We start from the raw sequence: 25759 nt of genomic DNA, 5'->3' as shown, positions 1-25759 counted from the left end.
GCCTCACTTGTAATCTTGCCCTACATCAGGAAAAATATTTAATGACAACACACTAAAGGGAATAAAATGTCCCTTTAATTAAACAATTCACTTTAACGATTATCCTAATGATTTTGTGTTAAATGCAGCTGCCACAGAAGAAAAGCGAAAGGAGCATGTTTGTGCAGAACACCTAAGGAAATACAATGACGCTTTGCAGATCAATAACACAATTCGCATGGATGATGCATTAATGCACCTTATCAAATTTTATAATGAAGAAAAGAACAAGAAATATATTTTGAGTGAAACCAATGGTTCTCCAGGGTTCTTCAAAGCTGATGAAACAGATAGTTATCTTATTGATTTATTTTATGGTAAGTGTTGTTATGTGCGACAGTCTTTTAAAACTGAGAAAAAAAACCTAAATGTGTGCTTGATAAGCAGCTTTGTGACAATGGTGTAGATTTATCATAGTGCGAGCGGACACGATACGATCTAGTGTATCATGTCCGCTGCACATTGATAAATGCCGGCAGCATACTCTGTCGGCATTTATCATTGCACCAGCAGTTCACGTGATACGCCAATCGACTGCTAGCAGAGGGTGTCAATCAACCCGATCGTATTCGATCGGGTTGATTTCTGTCCGCGGCCTCAGAGCAGGCGGACAAGTTATGGAGTAGCGGTCTTTTAGGTCTTTCTGTTTCCGGCGACCCTGAAGGCTTGTGCAGAAACAGGGGCATCAAGCTCCATACGGAGCTTGATAAATCGGCCCCAATGGCTTAACCCCCACACCTGGCACTTTGCCTAAACCTATGTGTTTAACTCCCTGAAAACAATTTCCTCTCCTGAACTGAACACAGGCAGTGAGTGGCGGTTATGTGCCTGTGCTTCTTATGATTGGCTCATGAGAAGTGTTCTGCTCACAATCAACACTGCATTGCCGATCCAGAGCTGACTATGCAGGGGTTAAACACATAGGCCCCCATTTATCATGGGCAGAAAATGTTCTAAGCTAGGGACCCTGTCTGCCCATATTTGTGTGTTTTCTTGTGCAGCGTCACCTGTCAGTCACCAAAGCAAACAAAGTATACAGTGATTCAACTCCACCACCTTGTAAGTGGCAGAGAGGTTAAGAAGCATTGGTCACATGACCGGTTCTTCTTAACTTGAAGTAAGCACATCTGTATAGGCAAGCACTAGTGCAATTAGACAATGACATAACATGCATATGCACCCTATTTTATTTTCACTTTCATTTAACAGCTCTAACAGCAGCAATATTGTTGATCACTTAAAGGGATAAACAAGGGCACAAAGAAAATGCTCTAATATGTCAGAGCATTTTATTATTGCACTGTTGTTTGTGCATATGGATTAAACACATAGTTAAAGTTAGCTCCAGTAGCAGTTGTGTACAACTGGGAATTAGCTGAATGCTCTATCTGAATCATGTCAATTTAAATGTGACTTTCCTATCACTTCTATAAAACATTTAAACTAAGTAATGTTCATCAGTGGTAAATGCCTCCTCTTGCCTCCTCTTGATAAGACAGAGGCCTCAATTTATCAAGGTCTGTCGGACCTGATCCGACAGTGCGAATCAGGTCCGACAGACCTCGCTGAATACCTCGCTGAATACGGCGAGCAATACGCTTGCTGTATTCAGCATTGCACCAGCAGCTCACAAGAGCTGCTGGTGCAACGCTGCCCCCTGCAGACTCGTGGCCAATAGGCCACCAGCAGGGGGTGTCAATCAACCCGATCGTACTCGATCGGGTTGATTTCCGGCGATGTCTGTCCGTCTGCTCAGAACAGGCGGACAGGTTATGGAGCAGCGGTCTTTGTGACCGCTGCTTCATAACTGCTGTTTCTGCTGAGCCTGCAGGCTCACCAGAAGCACGGGACATCAAGCTCCATTCGGAGCTTGATAAATATGCCCCAGAATCAGCTCTGTGTCTCCACTTTTTCTGCTACTCAGCTCTGTCTCTCCACTTCTTCTACTCACTGCTCACCTGTGTCACTCCACTTTTTTAATTGATCAGCTCTGTCTCTCCACTTCTTTAATTGATAAGCTCTGTCTCTCCACTTCTTCTACTCACTGCTCACCTGTGTCTCTCCACTTATTTTACTGATTAGCACTGTCACTCCACTTCTTTAATTGATCAGCTCTGTCTCTCCACTTCTTCTACTCACTGCTCACCCGTGTCTCTCCACTTATTTTACTGATTAGTACTGTCACTCCACTTCTTTAATTGATCAGCTCTGTCTCTCCACTTCTTCTACTCACTGCTCACCCGTGTCTCTCCACTTATTTTACTGATTAGTACTGTCACTCCACTTCTTTAACTGATCAGTTATGTCTCTCCACTTCTTCTATTACTCAGCTCTGTCTCTCCACTTCTTCTATTACTCAGCTCTGTCTCTCCACTTCTTCTGCTGCTCAGCTCTGTCTCTCCACTTCTTCTGCTACTCAGCTCTGTCTCTCCACTTCTTCTTCTCACTGCTCAGCTCTGTCTCTTCTCTTCTACTGATTAGCTCTGTCTCTCCCCTTCATTTACTGATCAGCTCTTTCTCTCCACTGTGTCTGCTACTCAGCTCTGTTACTCCACTTCTTCTACTCACTGCTCAGCTATGTCTCTCCACTTTTTGTTACTGATCAGCTCTGTCTCTCCACTTTTTCTGCTACTCAGCTCTGTCTCTCAACTTCTTCTACTCACTGCTCAGCTATGTCTCTCCACTTTTTCTACTGATTAGCTCTGTCTCTCCCCTTCTTTTACTGATCAGCTCTGTCTCTCGACTTTGTCTTCTACTCACTGCTCAGCTCTGACTCTCCACTTCTACTGATTAGCTCTGTCACTCCACTTCTTTTACTGATTAGCTCTGTCTCTCCACTTAATCTGCTACCCACCTCTGACTCTCCATTTCTTCTACTGATTAGCTCTGTCTCTCCACTTAATCTGCTACCCAGCTCTGTCTCTCCACATTCTTCTACTCCACTTCTCCTACTCACTGCCCAGCTATGTCTCTCCACTTCTTCTACTGATTAGCTCTGTCTCTCCCCTTCTTTTACTGATCAGCTCTGTCTCTCGACTTTGTCTTCTACTCACTGCTCAGCTCTGTCTCTCCACTTCTTCTACTGATTAGCTCTGTCACTCCACTTCTTTTACTGGTTAGCTCTGTCTCTCCACTTAATCTGCTACCCAGCTCTGACTCTCCACTTCTTCTACTGATTAGCTCTCTCTCTCCACTTGTTTTACTGATTAGCTTTGTCACTCCACTTCTTCTACTGATTAGTTCTGACACTCCACTTCTTCTACTTATTAGTTCTGTCACTCCACTTCTTCTACTGATTAGCTCTATCTCTCCATTTCTTTTACTGATCAGCTCTGTCACTCCACTTCTTTTACTGATTAGCTCTGTCTCTCCACTTCATCTGCTACCCATCTCTGTCTCTCCACTTCTTTACTCACTGCTCAACTCTGTCTCTCCACTTCTTTAACTGCCCAGCTCTGTAACTCCACTTCTTTTACTCACTGTTCAGCTCTGTCTCTCTACTTCTTTTACTGCTCAGCTCTGTCACTCCACTTGTTTTGCTTACTGCTCAGCTCTGTCTCTCCATTTGCTCAATCTGGTACTGTCTCTCCACTTGTTCAATACTTATCTGTCTCTCCACTTGTTCAATGCTCCTCTGTCTCTTAACTTGTTCAGTGCTGTTCTGTCTTGCCACTTGCTCCTCACAAGCTGTCTGCCTCTGCTCTCACTCCTTCACAAATCAGAGGCTGGCAAAAAGGTGCTCAGAGTGGACCACGCCTCCCAGTCCGTCACCACAACATGCAGGGAACTGTAGTCCCCAGCTGCAGAGCTGGCATGGAAATAACAGCACAATTATTGTGTACAAATAGCATGTGCACTAGGAATAAAAACATTTTAAAGGGGCATTGAATGTGACAAATATATATCCTATAATATAAAAGGCCAAGTGTGTTTGTCCAAAGCTGTCATGCGCAGTAAAGACTGTGAGGACAAACACACCTGGCCTTCAACAAACTGACCTGTCCGCCGTGAAAACTATAGACATGATGGGGGTGGGGGCAGCAAGTCATGATGGGGGCGAGGCTGGCCGGGCATTATGGGGACGGGGCTGGGCATGACAGGGGAGGGGCCGGGTGTGACAGGGGCGGAACCGGGCGGGTGTGATGGGGACGGGGTCGGGCAGGAGCGACCATGGCCATGAGAGAGAGATAGCAACGGAGAGGGGGGGGGAGAGAGAGCAACAGAGAGGGTGGGAGAGAGAAAAAGAGAGGTGGGAGAGAGAGCAAAACAGAGGAGAGTGAGAGCAAAAGAGAAGGGAGAGAGAGCAAAAGAGAGGGGAAGGAGAGCAAAAGAGGGGGGGGGAGAGCAACATAGAAGGGAGAGAGAGCAAAAGAGAGGGGAGAGAGAGCAAAAGAGAAGGGAAAAAGAGCAAAAGAGGTGGGAGAGAGCAAAAGAGGGGGGAGAGAGCAAAAGAGAGGGGAGAGAGAGCAAAAGAGAGGGGGAGAGAGAGCAAAAGAGAGGGGAGAGAGAGCAAAAGAGGGGGAGAGAGAGCAAAAGAGAGGAAAGAGAGCAAAAGAGGGGGGAGAGCAAAAGAGAGGGAAAAGAGCAAAAGAGAGGGGAGTGAGAGCAAAAGAGAGGGAGGGGAGAGAGCAAAAGAGGGGGGGAGAGAGAGCAAAAGGGGGGGAGAGAGCAAAAGAGGGGGGGGAGAGAGCAAAACAGAGGGATGAGAGAGAGCAAAATAGAGAGGGAGAGAGAGAGAACACAAAAGAGAGGGGGTAGAGAGAGCGCAAAAGAGAGGGGGAGAGAGAGCGCAAACGAGAGGGGAGAGAGCAAAAGAGAAGGGAATAAGAGCAAAAGTGGTGGGAGAGAGCAAAAGATGGGGAGGAGAGCAAAAGAGGGGGGAGAGAGAGCAAAAGAGAGGAGAGAGAGAGCAAAATAGAGGAGAGAGAGAGCAAAAGAGAGGAGAGAGAGAGCAAAAGAGAGGGGAGAGAGAGCAAATGAGAGGGGAGAGAGAGCAAAAGAGAGGGGAGAGAGAGCAAAAGAGGGGGAGAGAGAGCAAAAGAGAGGAAAGAGAGCAAAAAAGGGGGGAGAGCAAAAGAGAGGAAAGAGAGCAAAAGAGAGGGGAGTGAGAGCAATAGAGAGGGGGGTGGGAGAGAGAGCAAAAGGGGGGGAGAGAGCAAAAGAGAGGGATGAGAGAGAGCAAAAGAGAGGGGGAGGGAGAGAGAGAGAACACAAAAGAGAGGGGGTAGAGAGAGTGCAAAAGAGAGGGGGAGAGAGAGCGCAAACGAGAGGGGGAGAGAGAGAGCAAAAGAGAGGGGGAGGGAGAGAGGGGGGAGAGAGAGAAAGCAAAAGAGAGGGGGAGAGAGAGCGCAAAAGAGAGGGGGGAGAGAGAGAGCAAAAGAGAGGGAGAGAGAGAGAGCAAGGGGTGGGACCGCTGTACTGCAAACAATGGCCCGTGTAAACAGGCTTTAGGACTAGTCATACATATAAAAGAACACTACTTAAGCATGTTTATATTTTAAATGAAAAAGTTAAAGCTGTTTATTCTGAAACAGGTGGTGCATGATACGGGTTGGTCTGTGCGCTCACTGGCTAATAAGGAAAACTCTCACAATTCTATTGGTGGACAGTGACACACCCCACAAGCATTATAACAAACAAAAAATATTTATTTTTCAGCACAGTATCATCTTTAAAAAAAATTAATGCATATTGAAATCTCTTTTTTTTAGATGCATGAAAACAAAATGACTTTAATATCCCTTAAAATTCATCATATTTTTTTGTCTGAAATATCCTATATGTATATACTAGCTGGTTTTAATATTGTCTCTAGATAAAATTGATACAATGTATGACATAATATGTATTCCTGGACTGTATCTGTAGATTATAAGGGTGACCTGGAGAAGATGGCTCGAAATCCAGAATATGAGAATGAAAAGCTTGTTAAACTCCGGCGAACCCTGCTGGAAGAGTTCACTAAAAAAAGTGAAGCTAGAGGAATTATATTTACTAAGACGAGGCAAAGTGCTGCTGCCCTATATAACTGGATCTGCGACAATGACAAGTTTAAAGAAGTGGGAATACGAGCTCACTACCTCATTGGTGCAGGAAATAATAGTGATTTTAAAGCCATGACACAGGTATAACTTATTATTATTTTTACACTTAAAGGGATATTAAACCCACATTTTTTCTTTCATGATTCAGATAGAGCATGCAATTTTAAGCAACATTTTAATTTACTCCTATTATCAATTTTTCTTTGTTCTCTTGCTATCTTTACAGGGAGTGCAGAATTATTAGGCAAATGAGTATTTTGACCACATCATCCTCTTTATGCATGTTGTCTTACTCCAAGCTGTATAGGCTCGAAAGCCTACTACCAATTAAGCATATTAGGTGATGTGCATCTCTGTAATGAGAAGGGGTGTGGTCTAATGACATCAACACCCTATAACAGGTGTGCATAATTATTAGGCAACTTCCTTTCCTTTGGCAAAATGGGTCAAAAGAAGGACTTGACAGGCTCAGAAAAGTCAAAAATAGTGAGATATCTTGCAGAGGGATGCAGCACTCTTAAAATTGCAAAGCTTCTGAAGCGTGATCATCGAACAATCAAGCGTTTCATTCAAAATAGTCAACAGGGTCGCAAGAAGCGTGTGGAAAAACCAAGGCGCAAAATAACTGCCCATGAACTGAGAAAAGTCAAGCGTGCAGCTGCCAAGATGCCACTTGCCACCAGTTTGGCCATATTTCAGAGCTGCAACATCACTGGAGTTCCCAAAAGCACAAGGTGTGCAATACTCAGAGACATGGCCAAGGGAAGAAAGGCTGAAAGACGACCACCACTGAACAAGACACACAAGCTGAAACGTCAAGACTGGGCCAAGAAATATCTCAAGACTGATTTTTCTAAGGTTTTATGGACTGATGAAATGATAGTGAGTCTTGATGGGCCAGATGGATGGGCCCGTGGCTGGATTGGTAAAGGGCAGAGAGCTCCAGTCCGACTCAGACGCCAGCAAGGTGGAGGTGGAGTACTGGTTTGGGCTGGTATCATCAAAGATGAGCTTGTGGGGCCTTTTCGGGTTGAGGATGGAGTCAAGCTCAACTCCCAGTCCTACTGCCAGTTTCTGGAAGACACCTTCTTCAAGCAGTGGTACAGGAAGAAGTCTGCATCCTTCAAGAAAAACATGATTTTCATGCAGGACAATGCTCCATCACACGCGTCCAAGTACTCCACAGCGTGGCTGGCAAGAAAGGGTATAAAAGAAGAAAATCTAATGACATGGCCTCCTTGTTCACCTGATCTGAACCCCATTGAGAACCTGTGGTCCATCATCAAATGTGAGATTTACAAGGAGGGAAAACAGTACACCTCCCTGAACAGTGTCTGGGAGGCTGTGGTTGCTGCTGCACGCAATGTTGATGGTGAACAGATCAAAACACTGACAGAATCCATGGATGGCAGGCTTTTGAGTGTCCTTGCAAAGAAAGGTGGCTATATTGGTCACTGATTTGTTTTTGTTTTGTTTTTGAATGTCAGAAATGTATATTTGTGAATGTTGAGATGTTATATTGGTTTCACTGGTAAAAATAAATAATTGAAATGGGTATATATTTGTTTTTTGTTAAGTTGCCTAATAATTATGCACAGTAATAGTCACCTGCACACACAGATATCCCCCTAAAATAGCTATAACTAAAAATAAACTAAAAACTACTTCCAAAACTATTCAGCTTTGATATTAATGAGTTTTTGGGTTCATTGAGAACATGGTTGTTGTTCAATAATAAAATTAATCCTCAAAAATACAACTTGCCTAATAATTCTGCACTCCCTGTATTTAAAAAGCAGGAATGTAAAGCTTAGGAGCCAGCCTATTTTCGATTCAGAACCCTGGATAGCGCTTGCTTATTGTTGACTAAATTCAGCCAACCAATAAGCATAACCCAGGTACTGAACCAAAAATGGGCCATCTCCTAAGCTTTACATTCCTGCTTTTTAAATAAAGATAGCATGAGAACAAAGAAAAAAAATATAATAGGAGTAAATTAGAAAGTTGCTTACAATTGCATGCTCTATCTGAATCATGATAGATTTTTTTAATTTAGTATTAATTTAAACTGACTTTGAGGGATGGATTGGCTATATCAAATAAAGTTATTATTTTTCATATATTTAAATATAGCACCCACCATTTTGTGAGGTCTATCTGGACTTGGGAGGCTGTTGGCTTAGTCAGGAAAATATGAGGCAGATTGGCTACAAATTGTGGTTAGAGTCACGTTACACTGGGGTGGAGCTAGGCAGGAATTTGGGCTGGAGTGGGCAGGTTGGGAAAAGGTAGGTGGTCCTTAACCATGAGGGGTGACAGGAGGCCAACGCTCTCAAACCATGACTAATTAGTGTTACTAGTGTATCTTGTGGGCACCAAACTGATAATCGAGAAGGGAAAGTCATTTTTATAATGAATTACAGTGTTCTCCACAGAAAAGTTTGCACAAATGAATTGCCTAATTTAATATAAATTGATTAAATGATAATATAAGTAACAAACATTGAAAACATTTAATATTTTAGTAGAATCAGCCGGCCCTGGGGAGAATACTGTGTTAAATGGTAGCCATGTTTGAAATTACTTGTGTTTCATGCAGTGAAAAAGGTTTGTTTACTTGAGATCATCAAGGAAATCGATCTTTAATAAATGTGCAATGCAATCAAATTTTAAGCTGTTTGTGCAAACAATATTGTCTGTGTAACATTATGAGAACAGATTTCAGTTTGTGACTTAGAGTTGAGTTCTAAATAAGAAAATGAAATAAGCACAGCATAAATGACAGTCGCATAATGATAATGACTTAAAGGGACAGTCTACACCAGAATTTTGATTGTTTTTAAAGCAAGATAATCCCTTTATTACCCATTCCCCAGTTTTGCATAACTAACACAGTTATATTAATACACTTTTTACCTCTGCGATTATCTTGTATCTAAGCCTCTGCAAACTGTCCCCTTATTTCAGTTCTTTTGACAGACTTGCATTTTAGCCAATCATTGTTGACTCCTAGGTAACTCCACATGCGTGAACACAGTGTTATCTATATGAAACACATGAACTAACACCCTCTAGTGGGGGAAAACTGTCAAATTGAATTCAGATAAGGCAACCTCTTTAAGGTCTAAGAAATTATCATATGAACCTCCAAGGTTTAGTTTTCAACTAAGAATACCAAGGGAACAAAGCAAAATTGGTGATAAAAGTAAATTGGAATTTTTTTTTTAAAATTACATGCCCTATTTGAATCATGAAAGTTTTTTTTTTGGACTAGACTGTCCCTTTAATAAAATGGTTTTAGTACTTTGTTTTCAAAATAGTTTAGGAAAAGATGGATAAATAATTAAAAACTTACCTTTACAAATGTGAATATCATGTGTACATAGGGTTGCTACCTCAGCCATGTTTTCCTGGACACTTATGAGTTGCGCATGCTGCAGGGTATGCAGGGCGTACATCATTTCTTCTTGTATGCATTGGGTTAAAGGGACAGTAAAGTCAAAATTAAGATTCAGACAGATAATGCAATTTTAAACAACTTTCTAATTTACTTATATTTTCAAATTTGCTTTCTTCTCTTGATATCCTTTGTTGAAGAGTAAACCTAGGTGCGCTGATATGAGCTTAGGAGCATGCACATCTCTTTAGTGTTCTGTGCAGCAGGGTTTGTAACTATGTATACAATTGCTATAGGCATTGTTGCATACACTGTTGTCAGATGGCTAAAGACAAGTGAACACTCCTGAGCTCACCTAGAATTATTCTTTAACAAAATATACCAAGATAACTAAGCTAAACTGATAATATGTTCCAATCAATCAGTTTAACATTAAAGGGATATTAAACATACTTGTTTTCTTGCAAAATTAGCACTTAGAATTTCACATTGTAGCCCCTGTTCCCAGTGTGAGTGGAACATTTTTTAAACTTAAGTTTCATTCTGCCAGTTCTGAGCATGAGCAAATCTGACTCCCTAATTATCTAGTCTATTCAAGTAATACTAAACCAACTCTGGACATTTTATGAAATCATGCTAGATAAGCTTCCTGTACAGACCACAGCCTCCTTGTAGGGCTGTGACAGGAAGTAATGGACACTGCAAAAATGAAGTCTAAGATCATAAATAAAAGTTAACATCAATTTAAATAGATGAATAATACATATCGTAATGGGTTCTATTAAGTATATACCACTGTTTTTCCTTTATTATTCTTACAACAGATGAGACTTTAAATATCATGTGTACTCTGCAGTGATATTCATGAAGAGAAAACGACCTTCTATAATTCATACTATGCATAATACATAATAATATAACTCAACTCCTGACTTTGCCCTTTTTTCCTTGTTGCTTTAGCTTTTTGCTTTTCTTGTTGTTATAGTTTTAGTATACACTCTACCTTCTAAAGTGGCACGGTACATATTAGATAAGATTTTTTTATGACTGAAGTATTATAATTCTATACATTTTATTTCAGAATGAACAAAAGAAAGTGATCAATAAATTTAGTACCGGTGAACTTAACCTATTGATTGCAACAACAGTAGCTGAAGAAGGTTTGGATATTAAGGAATGCAACGTTGTTATACGATATGGTCTTGTCACTAATGAAATTGCTATGGTACAGGTATGTTTAATTGCTGCTGGATGCATTAGGGACCAATCTAAGTATAGTAAATATGCTGCTCTGGGTATAGCAAATATACTTTATAAATATATCAAATTCACAGTACTGAAGATTTGTACAGCAGCAATCATTGGTATTAGGCAAACACAAGCACACATGTTTAGTGCATATGGTGTCTTACCTAGAATAAAACAATCCATGTCAGTTTATTAAGGTAGTCAGATAGCTCCTGTAATCATAGGTAGCTGAGAGACACTAATGTATGATAAACTGTTTGGCATAGGTCTCCATACCTCCCAACGTTTCAAAATTCAAAAGAGGGACAGCACTCAGGGACAAACTGAAGGCATGCTAGTCACCAGGGGTTAGACGTTGTCACTACCAGAGGTTAGAGGTCACCATTACCTGAGGTCAGATTGTATACAGCCTTCTTACTCCTGCTTAACCCATACACCATTTGTTTCCCACAGGGAATCTAACAGGTATCTAACCCTGGGAGAGAAAAGCCAGCTGCTTCTAAGTATGGGACCAATAGAATTTTTTTTTTTTTTTTTAATGCATGGAGCAATGCGGGACAGATGGCAAGCTTCCCGGGACAGACCCCTAAAATTGTGACTTCCGTGTTCCGTGTTCCGTGAAATTGTTGTCTCTGTTACTCAACACTAGGCTTAAGGGGACAGTAAAGTCAAAATTAAACTGAAATGAATTAGATAGAACATTGAATTTTAAACAACTTTCCAATTTATTTCTGTTATCAGTTTTGCTTAGTTTTCTTGATATCCTTTGTTAATTAATAATCCTAGGTGAGTTCAAGAGCGTGCACGTGTACGTGTACACAGTAGCAAACACTGCTGCCATTGACTGCTAAATACATGTGCATTCTCCTAAGCTCTTATCAGCCCACCTAGGTTTATTCTTTCACAAAGGATACAAATCATCAAGTGTGATTAAACAGGGGGTCTAAGTATCTAACCTGTTGTGTACTGCAGGTGGCAAACAGGAGTTCTGCGACTTCACAAATCTGCCTAAATAATCTCCCACTGGATTATTGCTATACCATTTTTTTCTTAAATTATTATTTTTTTTATCCTCTTTATAATTTAAGAGGGAATTTGAGGATTTAGAGACTTTTAAGTAAGTTCAAAACAATAGCAATCAGGTAGAAGCTGACAATAGGTATTTAATAGACCAGGTTCTGTTGAAAAAAAATCTTTCATCTGGGCGTGTGAAGAAATTAAAAAAGGGGAGAGTTATAGATTATGCAATAATTAGGGAGTACGTAAATACATTTAATGACACAGAGAATTATTTGTGCATATTTTTGTTTAAGGTCATAGTTTTAAATTTCATTGTAGAGGATATGCATAGCATGTATATATTCTGGCAGAGAATAGCAGTAGAAAATAATTGTGTCTTGTTAGGGGTTGACTAAAATGAATCAATTTGATGACACCTAAGTGAGGTTAAGGCCAGTGTATGCTGCTATAGTTAACATGAGACATTATGAATACATTTTCTTCTGTTATGTGTGATCAGTCCACGGGTCATCATTACTTCTGGGATATAACTCCTCCCCAACAGGAAATGCAAGAGGATTCACCCAGCAGAGCTGCATATAGCTCCTCCCCTCTACGTCAGTCCCAGTCATTCTCTTGCACCCAACGACTAGATAGGATGTGTGAGAGGACTATGGTGATTATACTTAGTTTTTATGACTTCAATCAAAAGTTTGTTATTTTACAATAGCACCGGAGCGTGTTATTACTTCTCTGGCAGAGTTTGAGGAAGAATCTACCAGAGTTTTTTACTATGATTTTAACCGGAGTAGTTAAGATCATATTGCTGTTCTCGGCCATCTGAGGGAGGTAAAAGCTTCAGATCAGGGGACAGCGGGCAGATGAATCTGCATTGAGGTATGTTGCAGTTTTTATTTTCTGAATGGAATTGATGAGAAAATCCTGCCATACCGTTATAATGACATGTATACACTTCAGTATTCTGGGGATGGTATTTCACCGGAACTACTCTGTTAAAAGTCACTAATCCTTTTAATAAGTATTTATCATGTTAAACGTTTTTGCTGGAATGTAGAATCGTTTACATTTCTGAGGTACTGAGTGAATAAATATTTGGGCATTATTTTCCACTTGGCAGTTGTTTGGTTTTAATTGTGACAGTTTCGTTTCTCTTCACTGCTGTGTGTGAGGGGGAGGGCCGTTTTTGGCGCTCTTTGCTACGCATCAAAAAATTCAAGTCAGTTACTCTTATTTTTCCTGCATGATCCGGTTCATCTCTGACAGATCTCAGGGGTCTTCAAACTTCTTTGGAGGGAGGTAGATTCTCTCAGCAGAGCTGTGAGAATTTTATATTGACTGTGAATAAAAACGTTGCTCTGTAATTTTTATGTCAAATTTAATTATTGTTATTTTACTAATGGGAACAAACCTTTGCTAAAAGTTGTGTTGTTTTAAAGTTTGATGCTATAACTGTTTTTCAGTTCATTATTTCAACTGTCATTTAATCGTTTAGTACCTCTTTGAGGCACAGTACGTTTTTGCTAAAAAAAGATTATAACCAAGTTGCAAGTTTATTGCTAGTGTGTTAAACATGTCTGACTCAGAGGAAGATATCTGTGTCATTTGTTCCAATGCCAAGGTGGAGCCCAATAGAAATTTATGTACTAACTGTATTGATGCTACTTTAAATAAAAGTCAATCTGTACAATGTGAACAAATTTCACCAAACAGCGAGGGGAGAGTTATGCCGACTAACTCGCCTCACGCGGCAGTACCTGCATCTCCCGCCCGGGAGGTGCGTGATATTATGGCGCCTAGTACATCTGGGCGGCCATTACAGATAACATTACAAGATATGGCTACTGTTATGACTGAAGTTTTGTCTAAATTACCAGAACTAAGAGGCAAGCGTGATCACTCTGGGGTGAGAACAGAGTGCGCTGACAATACTAGGGCCATGTCTGATACTGCGTCACAGCTTGCAGAGCATGAGGACGGAGAGCTTCATTCTGTGGGTGACGGTTCTGATCCAAACAGATTGGATTCAGATATTTCAAATTTTAAATTTAAATTGGAGAACCTCCGTGTATTACTAGGGGAGGTCTTAGCAGCTCTCAATGATTGTAACACAGTTGCAATACCAGAGAAACTGTGTAGGTTGGATAAATACTTTGCGGTACCGGCGAGTACTGACGTTTTTCCTATACCTAAGAGACTAACTGAAATTGTTACTAAGGAGTGGGATAGACCCGGTGTGCCGTTCTCACCCCCTCCAATATTTAGAAAGATGTTTCCAATAGACGCCACCACTCGGGACTTATGGCAAACGGTCCCTAAGGTGGAGGGAGCAGTTTCTACTTTAGCTAAGCGTACCACTATCCCGGTGGAGGATAGCTGTGCCTTTTCAGATCCAATGGATAAAAAACTGGAGGGTTACCTTAAGAAAATGTTTGTTCAACAAGGTTTTATATTGCAACCCCTTGCATGTATCGCGCCGATTACGGCTGCGGCAGCATTTTGGATTGAGTCTCTGGAAGAGAACCTTAGCTCATCTACGCTAGACGACATTACGGACAGGCTTAGAGTCCTTAAACTAGCTAATTCATTCATTTCGGAGGCCGTAGTACATTTAACCAAACTTACGGCTAAGAACTCAGGATTCGCCATACAGGCACGTAGGGCGCTGTGGCTAAAATCCTGGTCAGCTGATGTTACTTCTAAGTCCAAATTACTTAATATACCTTTCAAGGGGCAGTCTTTATTTGGGCCCGGTTTGAAAGAAATTATCGCTGACATTACAGGAGGTAAGGGCCACGCCCTACCTCAAGACAAAGCCAAAGCTAAGGCTAGACAGTCTAATTTTCGTCCCTTTCGGAATTTCAAAACAGGAGCAGCATCAACCTCCACTGCACCAAAACAGGAGGGAGCTGTTGCTCGTTTCAGGCAAGGCTGGAAGCCTAACCAGTCCTGGAACAAGAGCAAGCAGGCCAGGAAACCTGCTGCTGCCCCAAAGACAGCATGAACCGAGAGCCCCCGATCCGGGACCGGATCTAGTGGGGGGCAGACTTTCTCTCTTCGCCCAGGCCTGGGCAAGAGATGTTCAGGATCCCTGGGCGCTAGAGATCATATCTCAGGGATACCTTCTAGACTTCAAATTATCTCCCCCAAGAGGGAGATTTCATCTGTCAAGGTTGTCAACAAACCAGATAAAGAAAGAAGCGTTTCTACGCTGTGTACAAGATCTGTTATTAATGGGAGTGATCCATCCGGTTCCGCGGTCGGAACAAGGACAAGGGTTCTACTCAAACCTGTTTGTGGTTCCCAAAAAAGAGGGAACTTTCAGGCCAATCTTAGATTTAAAGATTCTAAACAAATTCCTAAGAGTTCCATCGTTCAAAATGGAAACTATTCGGACAATCTTACCCATGATCCAAAAGGGTCAGTACATGACCACAGTGGATTTAAAAGATGCTTACCTTCACATACCGATTCACAAGGATCATCACCGGTATCTAAGGTTTGCCTTCTTAGACAGGCACTACCAGTTTGTAGCTCTTCCATTCGGATTGGCTACGGCTCCAAGAATCTTCACAAAGGTTCTGGGTGCCCTTCTGGCGGTACTAAGACCGCGAGGGATTTCGGTAGCTCCGTACCTAGACGACATTCTAATACAAGCTTCAAGCTTTCAAACTGCCAAGTCTCATACAGAGTTAGTTCTGGCATTTCTAAGGTCGCATGGATGGAAAGTGAACGAAAAGAAGAGTTCTCTTTTTCCTCTCACAAGAGTTCCATTCTTGGGGACTCTTATAGATTCTGTAGAAATGAAGATTTACCTGACAGAAGACAGGTTAACAAAACTTCAAAATGCATGCCGTGTCCTTCATTCCATTCAACACCCGTCAGTAGCTCAATGCATGGAGGTGATCGGCTTAATGGTAGCGGCAATGGACATAGTACCTTTTGCACGCCTACACCTCAGACCGCTGCAATTGTGCATGCTAAGTCAGTGGAATGGGGATTACTCAGATTTGTCCCCTACTCTGAATCTGAATCAAGAGACCAGAAATTCTCTTCTATGGTGGCTTTATCGGCCACACCTGTCCAGGGGGATGCCATTCAGCAGGCCAGACTGGACAATTGTAACAACAGACGCCAGCCTACTAGGTTGGGGCGCTGTCTGGAATTCTCTGAAGGCTCAGGGACTATGGAATCAGGAGGAGAGTCTCCTTCCAATAAACATCCTGGAATTGAGAGCAGTTCTCAATGCCCTTCTGGCTTGGCCCCAATTAACAACTCGGGGGTTCATCAGGTTTCAGTCGGACAACATCACGACTGTAGCTTACATCAACCATCAGGGAGGGACAAGAAGCTCCCTAGCAATGATGGAAGTATCAAAGATAATTCGCTGGGCAGAGTCTCACTCTTGCCACCTATCAGCAATCCACATCCCGGGAGTGGAGAACTGGGAGGCGGATTTCTTGAGTCGCCAGACTTTTCATCCGGGGGAGTGGGAACTTCATCCGGAGATCTTTGCCCAAATACTTCGACGTTGGGGCAAACCAGAGATAGATCTCATGGCGTCTCGCCAGAACGCCAAACTTCCTCTCTACGGGTCCAGATCCAGGGATCCGGGAGCGGTTCTGATAGATGCTTTGACAGCACCTTGGAACTTCGGGATGGCTTATGTGTTCCCACCCTTCCCGCTGCTTCCTCGATTGATTGCCAAAATCAAACAGGAGAGAGCATCAGTGATTCTAATAGCGCCTGCATGGCCACGCAGGACTTGGTATGCAGATCTAGTGGACATGTCATCCTGTCCGCCTTGGTCTCTACCTCTAAGACAGGACCTTCTGATACAGGGTCCATTCAAACATCAAAATCTAACTTCTCTGAAGCTGACTGCTTGGAAATTGAACGCTTGATTTTATCAAAACGTGGTTTTTCTGAGTCGGTTATTGATACCCTGATACAGGCTAGGAAGCCTGTTACCAGAAGGATTTACCATAAAATATGGCGTAAATACCTATACTGGTGCGAATCCAAAGGTTACTCTTGGAGTAAGGTTAGGATCGCTAGGATATTGTCCTTTCTACAAGAAGGTTTAGAAAAGGGTCTATCAGCTAGTTCATTAAAGGGACAGATTTCAGCTCTGTCCATCTTGTTACACAGGCGTCTGTCAGAAAATCCAGACGTCCAGGCCTTTTGTCAGGCTTTAGCTAGGATCAAGCCTGTGTTTAAAGCTGTTGCTCCGCCATGGAGTTTAAACTTAGTTCTTAACGTTTTACAGGGTGTTCCGTTTGAACCCCTTCATTCCATTGATATAAAATTGTTATCTTGGAAAGTTCTGTTTTTAATGGCTATTTCCTCGGCTCGAAGAGTCTCTGAGTTATCAGCCTTACATTGTGATTCTCCTTATCTGATTTTTCACTCAGACAAGGTAGTTCTGCGTACTAAACCTGGGTTCTTACCTAAGGTAGTCACTAACAGGAATATCAATCAAGAGATTGTTGTTCCATCCTTGTGTCCAAATCCTTCTTCAAAGAAGGAACGTCTTCTACACAATCTGGATGTAGTTCGTGCCCTCAAGTTCTACTTGCAGGCAACTAAAGATTTTCGCCAAACTTCTTCCCTGTTTGTCGTTTATTCTGGACAGAGGAGAGGTCAAAAAGCTTCTGCTACCTCTCTCTCTTTTTGGCTTCGTAGCATAATACGTTTAGCCTATGAGACTGCTGGACAGCAGCCTCCTGAAAGAATTACAGCTCACTCCACTAGAGCTGTGGCTTCCACTTGGGCCTTTAAGAATGAGGCCTCTGTTGAACAGATTTGCAAGGCTGCAACTTGGTCTTCGCTTCATACTTTTTCCAAATTTTACAAATTTGACACTTTTGCTTCTTCGGAGGCTATTTTTGGGAGAAAGGTTCTTCAGGCAGTGGTTCCTTCTGTATAATGAGCCTGCCTATCCCTCCCGTCATCCGTGTACTTTTGCTTTGGTATTGGTATCCCAGAAGTAATGATGACCCGTGGACTGATCACACATAACAGAAGAAAACATAATTTATGCTTACCTGATAAATTCCTTTCTTCTGTTGTGTGATCAGTCCACGGCCCGCCCTGTTTTAAGGCAGGTAAATATCTTTTAAATTATACTCCAGTCACCACTTCACCCTTGGTTACTCCTTTCTCGTTGATTCTTGGTCGAATGACTGGGACTGACGTAGAGGGGAGGAGCTATATGCAGCTCTGCTGGGTGAATCCTCTTGCATTTCCTGTTGGGGAGGAGTTATATCCCAGAAGTAATGATGACCCGTGGACTGATCACACAACAGAAGAAAGGAATTTATCAGGTAAGCATAAATTTTTTTTTTTTGCTTGTTAGTAAATCCTGATGAGGTTTATGTGCAAAGATTTGTTGAATGATTTAGGGACAGCATAGTATAAATGTAAAGCATAGTATAAATGTAAGTCAATTAACAAAAACATGGAATGATGATGTTTTTCTTTATTTAGAAGTAGCCAGGTATATTTTATATGTTGGAGAACAGATGATCATTAGTAGCTTAGTCTGAAAGTGAAGGGTCCATGGCTGAAATTCTATTACATATTAGAGGGTGATATGAGCAGGTAGGGGGATAATTAGTTCTGGATCAAAGAAGTGGGCAGAACCAAAATAGTTTGTTTTACAAGGAATATGTGGATTCTAAAAATTAGTACCCACAGTGTCTAATAACTGATTCAACAATGCAGCTAAGATCACCTTATTGATATTTTATGTAATCATTAGGCACGAGGTCGAGCCCGAGCTGGTGATAGCACCTATGTACTGGTAGCCTCTAGTTCCTCAGGAGCGGCTGAGCATGAAGATGTTAACGAATATAAAGAGAAGATGATGCACAAAGCTATTCAAACAGTGCAAAATATGGACCATGATTCTTATATTAAAAAGGTATTTTGACATTTTGTTTTAGTCTTCAAATATAATTATTTTGAAAGCTTTGTATAAATATATTTTTCTTTTTAAATCATCCTCAAAAGAATATTTGGTATTTGTGGAAGCATGGCAATATTTTTTCACCACATAAAGATTGCATCCATCCATATTTCATAAGAAGTGATTTATCCTCATCTCCCAAAGAGAAGTCCAGATAAAAGCAGAGGAATTTATTTTTGATGGACAGAATGGCTGGGTTTTCATACAATTACTTAATTAAACTGATAACATTTCTATGGCACTATAATACCAGATTTAAAGGGGATATATAATTTATCACAACTTTTGGTTTCACCATTTGGTTAGTACTCAAAATAAACCTATGTTTAGTATAAATCTAGAACTAAAGGGTTGATCACAAGCTATCTTTTATATGTATCTGCATGTTAACGGCTGCCAAAAAGCTGTTTTTGATCACCTTTTTATAATGTTTGGTAAAACAGTCCTATATATTTTTCACTTAACAAATTCATCAGCTAAAATTACCTTATAAACCCTGGACAACACTTTTCGACTTATTACCCATTACTCTAAAAAGGTTTTCAAATTAGTAATAAGCACTTTTACACTAAGAAATGTTAGATAAATCAATAGCCCAATAAACAAACATATTTATAATGTCCCTGTTTAAACCCCTTAAAAAGACATACACACGTATCTCTATGGTTTTAGAGCTCAACCGTTTAATTGCACACTTGTCACCTGTCAGCATCACTAAACACTATTAAGAGGGATCAGTCAACATTCAACCTGTGTTATCAGTTCACCTCCCCTCCAAATTGCCATTTTGTTTGTCAGTAAAAGTGTGTTTGGTTTTTGGATTATGAAATTGTCAGATGAAGATTTTGTGTTGTTAGGATTGTGATCAGCGGAAAAACATATATACCGGCCAAAGTTCAGAAATCGTCATGTGCCAAAAACAAGCACATCATTGTGATCAACCCATAAATTTAATTTGTTGTTTTGTGTTTCAGAACCATGGAAAGTATGGTGACATTAACAGACTTTCCTATACACAATAAAGATTTTCTGAAATGTAATTAAGCGAGCAGGCTGCATATGCTGCCGACATCTAATATTTTACACGCAGTTGCTTGTGCAATGCCACCCCTTGCTCGCTGGCAGACAATCGTACGCAAGCAGAGGCTGTCAATCATCCCGATCGGCCACATTTTAGATGGCGGAAAGATTAAGCATCAGCGTTTTTAAGACTGCTGCTACTTAACTAGTGTTTCAGATGAGCCTGAAATGCTGGGGCCCTGAAATAACCAATTTACATGAATCTAAAATATAAACCATGCAATGTAAAGATTTAAGATTCTTAGGGGCCGACATATCATTGTGCGAGCGGAAATGATCTGATATTGCGGATCATGTCCGCTGCACATCGATAAATGCCGATAGCACATGCTCTCAGCATTTATCATTGCACCAGCAGTTGTGGTAAACTGCTGGTTCAATGCTGCCCCCTGCAGAGTCGCGCAGGGGGTGTCAATCAACCCGATCGTATTCGATCGGGTTGATTTACGGCGATGTCTGTCCGCCGCCTCAGAGCAGGCGGACCGGTTATGGAGCAGCGGTCTTTAGACTGCTGCTTCATAACTTGTGTTTCCGGTGAGCCTGAAGACTCGCCAGAAACACGGGACATCAAGCTCCATACGGAGCGTGATAAATATGCCCCTTAGTATTTTGCTTAATTGCTTTATTTGCTATTATTGCAATACCATTAATCATGAAACTATCCATTTTATTATTCTTTTAGAAGAGTAACTGTTTAGTGACTTATTGTTTCTGCTTCTAGATTCGTTTATTTCAAATGCAAAGCATAACTGAAAAAAGACTGAAGAGAATAAAAAAAAAGACCAAAACATATCAGAGTGATCCTTCAATGGTAAAATTCCTTTGCAGAAAGTGCAGTAAATTTGTTTGTTCAGGAAAGGACATTCAGGTGATAGAAAACATGCATCACGTGAACACTGCGCCAGATTTTAAGTAAGTGCTTTTATTGCTATGCAATTTTAAGTTTTTCTATAAAAATGTGTTGGGTGAGGTGTATGGCAACCATAAAGCATGCTATTCTGTTGTAAGCAGATTTGTTTTGGTAGTTTATGAGAATATTGTGTAGAATATTTAATAAACTGAGCACTCAGTGTGGAGGATAATTTATTTTCACTAGTTAAGCAGTGTACAGCAGTTGTACTGTTGGAGCTATCATTAATATGGTTGCATTGTTGCCTGCTACACATAATAGCAACAGTCATAAGATTCTTATAATCTAGGGACTCCCATAGAAAGTAACAGATGTTGCTGTTACTTGTGAGCTTTTGCAGAACTTGTGCCACTCAATTTGAGCTGCTTGAATGTGGGACGGGTCTTTCACTATTCATTGACTTTGCAGAGAATCAAGGCTTTAATTTGTCATTGTAGTTTTTCATCAAATAGTTTGTATTGCTTATTATTTAATTGTAGAAACATTTTACTCATGTTGTAATACATTGGTAATATATGCTTGTTTGTTTTGCAAATAACCATTATCGGGGTAACGTTGTGTCACATATATTTTTGTAAAGAGAGAGCTACAGCAAGAAAGAAAATTCAACACTGCTAGAAAAATTAGGAGATTGCCAAACAAGAGGCGAGATCATTTGCAAAACATGTGGCCGGGTAAGTAAAAACTGCATCAATATTGATAGTGTGCAGATCAAACAATAGTCGTTCATAGTAAAGCAGTAGTCATTTTTGTAAAAGCCAATGTTTACATTCTTACACAAACCCAAAAAAAGGAAAACCTAGAATTTAACTCTGCATCCCCACCAAATTCATTTTTTCACTCCGATGCTCCTAAAAGGAAAGGTCTGTGCAAGTAGTTAAAGAAGTTGTGGATTTAATTTCCTTCTTAATACAGGGAGAGTCCACAGCTGCATTCCTTACTTGTGGGACAAACTGAACCTGGCAACCAGGAGGAGGCAAAGACACCCCAGCCAAAGGTTTAAATACCTCCCCCCACTTCCCTCATCCCCCAGTCATTTTTTGCCTTGCGTCACAGGAGGTTGGCAGAGAGGTGTCAGAAGATTTCGGAGTAGTTCCTTAGGAAGGGTATCTACCCTTCGATATGGGACTGGAGTTTTAAGAAGTCTTGTCAGCCTCTCAGTTAGAGCATTGATGAAAGTTAGAGTCTGGAGATGCAGGGAGAGTCTATCTGCGAAACCATCCAGACTCATATTAACGGCTACTAAGCAATCAGCGTTGACAAGTTTCGCTGCTTGCTTTTAATTACTCAAGTCCATGTCAGAAGCGATGCTACAGTCTATCACACTTGAAAGATCGTGTTTCTGTTCCACCGGATAGATTCCTGTAAGATCGTTTAATTTTTTACACATATGTTAACGCTAGAAGACAGGGTTACAGTGGGACTCCTTTATCTTTATGGAATCAAGGGTTAATATCTCCTGAGGGGGATTGTTGAACAGTTGGGTGTTAATCATATTGAATTATGTGATTTATGCTGCTTATATGTGTGAGATGTTTTGGGCTCATAGGCTGATATGGAACGTACAGGTTGCTCCTTTACTTTGAGAGCTGCACAGTTTTATTAAGCTTGGCACACTTTTCCTTTAGCAGGGGCGGCCCTGCATTGCATGTGACCGAGAGTGGTCACAGTTTCCATTTCCTATTCCTGACCGAGTGACTACGGAGAGAAGCAAGTTTTCTCCATACTGTCTGAGTCATAGGAGGTGGTAAGTGCCCCAGCCATTGGGGGTATAGGTGGCGGTTGTTTATTTCTTTGATTTAAATAAGGTTACCTAGTTATGGAGGATTCTGATTTTTTTAGAGGGTGATCCCTCTACAACAAAATTCGATACCTGTGTATATTGTGAGGAGGAATCAGAGAGTTCTCCTTTAAATCTTCAATTTTATTGTTATTGCATAACAGGAACAGACAACAGTGGTGTTGTCTGTTCCTGTTATGCAATAACAATAAAATTGAAGATTTAATGGAGAACTCTCTGATTGCTGTATTATATTTGGTATTTACAAGCTGGGCAGTAGCTTGTGGTTGTTCTCCTTCTGGGTTTTAGTGCTGGACACAATCCTATGAATCTTGCTATATTGTGAGGAGGCCCGGGTAGTCCAGCCCTCTCAATTATGTTCCATATGCCACAACAGGGTGTTTTCATCAACCAATGTTGAGATGTTAGATGCCACTGAGCCTTCCGCCTCTGAGTACTCTTCCTCCTGTGAGGTGTGTCCCCTACATTCATCTGATCCTACACATGCAGCTTCCCCTTGCACCACTAATCCTCCACCTGGAAGGGGCCTTTTTCCACCAGACATTACTACACAGTTCCGTATGGTGATGTCTGCAGCCTTAGCCACTTTGCCTTGTACGGCTACGCACAAAAGAATGGTTAATCCATGCACTCCTGCCCAGGGAGCCTCATGTAAATTGACAGTTGTATCTGTATCTGATCAGTCATCTGAGCATGCGGTTCTCTCTGAGGCTTCAGAGTACGGACCTTCTGAGTCGGAGCCTACTGCTTCTATTCCTCCGGCAGAGGAGGATTTTGCGTTTAGATTTAAAGTATCACACCTGTGCTTCCTTCTAAGAGAAGTTTTGGCGATATTAGAGATTCCTAGTACTGATCTGCCAGTCGAATCAGAGGGTGAATTTGATTAAGGCTGGTGGGGAAGGATGCAGATCCTCTTCCCTTTTATCTATATTTATTTTTAAGATTCCCAGTTCTGGGCTCTTTAGGGGGGCTGTGTCGTTGCCCATCCTTATTTGGCTAACACTTTTTGTGCGCTTGCCTATCGTTTTACTATTCAGTTTAAGGATAGTTTATTCTTAGAGCTCTTGGTTATAAGAGGAAACTCTTTTTATGAAGATGTTTCATCACGTGGGATATTTATGTACTGACGACTTCGAGACTTCCTATTGAAGCATCTCTGTCTCGATTTGAGGTGAGGGTTCCCTCGATATTTTTGAGAACGAATGAAGGCCTTGGAGCTTATAATTCTTTTATCTGTGTCTTTCACAGATTACTAGCCCCAAAGCTAGGGCTTCAGTTTTTTTCTGTTCAGGCCTTGAATTGCTCTGACAGATATGGCTTCGGAATCTAATCTTTCCTTCTGCTTGAGGGAAAGATTTAATTTGATTCTGCTATTCTGCGGTTTTTACCGTTTGATGAGAAACGAATCTGAGTGACAAATGTCTTTGTCTTATTCTTTTAGTGCGGTTAAAGCCCAGAGTCAGAGACCTCCGCTAAGTCTGATCAATCCAAGTGTTTTTGGAAGCCGACTTCCTGGAATAAGTCCAAGCAGAGCAGAGGCCCACTGAACCTAGGTTGGCAGAAGGGGCCAGCCCCAGGTCCTATCTTGGATCGCGTTGGGGTCAGACTATCGCTCTTTTCAGTCGCTTGTTTCAGGGACGTACAGAATCCATGGGTCTTAGAGGTGATAGCTAGGCTTCAAATTTCAGCCTCCCAGGACAGTTTCCTTCTCTTGGCCCTGTCTTCCAGACAGAGAGAGGGAAGCCACTTCAGGTGGGTGCGGATTTTGTTTTTGGAGTCATCGTCCCTGTGCCTATCTCAGAGTGAGGTTTGAGATATTATTCCAACCTTTTTGTTCGTGGTACCACAGAGGGAGGGAACGCCCGTCCTATTTGGGTCCTAAAGTACTTAAGCAAGCATTACATGTCTCCTTATTCCAGAGGGAGACTATAGGGTCCACTCTACCCTTGGTACGGGAAGAGCAGTGCAGGACCACTGTGGAGGAAGGATATCATACTTTTTCATTCCTCCTCAGGGAACATTTCCGGTTCCTATGGTTGACATTTCTGGACCAGCACTTCCAGTACATTGCTCCTCCATTTTGGTCTCGCTACTCCTTCTAGAGCCTTTTAGGAATCTAGGGATTCTTTGGCAGTTGCCAGAATCTAGATCTAGTGGTAGCTTCCCTTGTCTAGACGATTCTCGTCTGATAGAAGACCATTAGGGATTTCATCGGTCTTCCTTGTTCCTTAGGAATGGAAGAATATCTAGACCAGAGTTCTCTGGTGTAAGGCACCAGGGTGGGTTCCTGGATGCTATTTTAGTCTTCATAGACATGAGGACATTTCTATCAGACTTGTGAAGTTAAGAGTTAGCTTCATCAGGTCGTGCCCTCCAGACCTCCTACAGGCAATTGCTGGCTCTGTGTTTGGTGGTAATGATTTGTTATGTGGTCAATCTTGGACTTCACTCCTTTTGCCAGGTCTTATCTCAGCCGAGGCTCTGTGTATGATGAGGCAGGGGAGCAGTGCTGTTTTCGAATCTGTCTTAACAGATTTACCTGGACTACTGGTTGAGAGAATCACTCTCTAGTGTCTTTGTCCAGATCCCCTTGTGCTGAGGGACATCTTTCTTAAATCATCCGGGGCGAATTTGGCTTCGGTCGCAAGTCCGTCAGGATGGTGAGGGCATGCCAAGAGGGCCTGGGGCCTGTGGACTTTACGGATCTTCTCTCTCCTTCAAGCGAGTAAGCCGGTTCTTCTTCATCTATCATAAGGTATGGAGGACCTCCTTCTTCTGTGAAGAGCGTGGCTCGTTCGGGCACACTATTCAAGTCTGCCAATATTCTTTCCTTCCTCCAGGATGGTCTGGAGAAGGGCCTCTTAGCTAGTTCCTTGTTGGGACGGTTTTAGCTCTGTCTGTTTTACTGCACAAGATGTACAGTTTTTGTTTAGGCTCTGACTACAATCAGGCCGGTGTGTCGATCTGATGCTCCTCCTTGAAGCTTAGATCTTGTTCTTAAGGTGTTGCATCGGGCTACTTTTGAACCTATGCATGAGGTTGACATTAAGTTGTTATCTTGGAAGATTCCTTCCATCTAATATTGCTTCTGCATGCAGAAGTCTCTGAGATGGCGGCCTTGCAGTGCGACCCTCCTTATCTGGTGTCCCATGATAATAAGGCTGTTCTACGAAGTTAGGATTGCCTCCTAAGGTCGCGTCAAATTGCAACTTCAATCAAGTAATTGTGGTTCCTTTCTTATGTCCTATTCCTT

At 41.7% G+C, this 25759-nt stretch overlaps 1 protein-coding gene across 2 annotated transcripts in view; it reads left to right on the top strand.

The window, feature by feature from the left end:
* Nucleotides 1–25759, top strand: part of IFIH1 (interferon induced with helicase C domain 1) — a 166127-nt gene that overhangs the window by 134395 nt on the left and 5973 nt on the right. For both annotated transcript variants that reach the window (XM_053698379.1, XM_053698377.1), the window contains exons 10-15: nt 129–356; nt 5908–6164; nt 10562–10711; nt 18509–18670; nt 20517–20707; nt 21286–21379. In XM_053698379.1, the coding sequence (XP_053554354.1) occupies nt 129–356; nt 5908–6164; nt 10562–10711; nt 18509–18670; nt 20517–20707; nt 21286–21379 (1082 nt within the window). The remainder of the gene's footprint in view (nt 1–128; nt 357–5907; nt 6165–10561; nt 10712–18508; nt 18671–20516; nt 20708–21285; nt 21380–25759) is intronic.

The sequence above is a fragment of the Bombina bombina genome, chromosome 1, assembly GCF_027579735.1.
Source record: "Bombina bombina isolate aBomBom1 chromosome 1, aBomBom1.pri, whole genome shotgun sequence".
In the NCBI taxonomy this organism is placed as follows: domain Eukaryota; kingdom Metazoa; phylum Chordata; class Amphibia; order Anura; family Bombinatoridae; genus Bombina; species Bombina bombina.
Note: the sequence above shows the minus strand (reverse complement) of the source record. Positions and strands in the feature narration are given on the sequence as shown.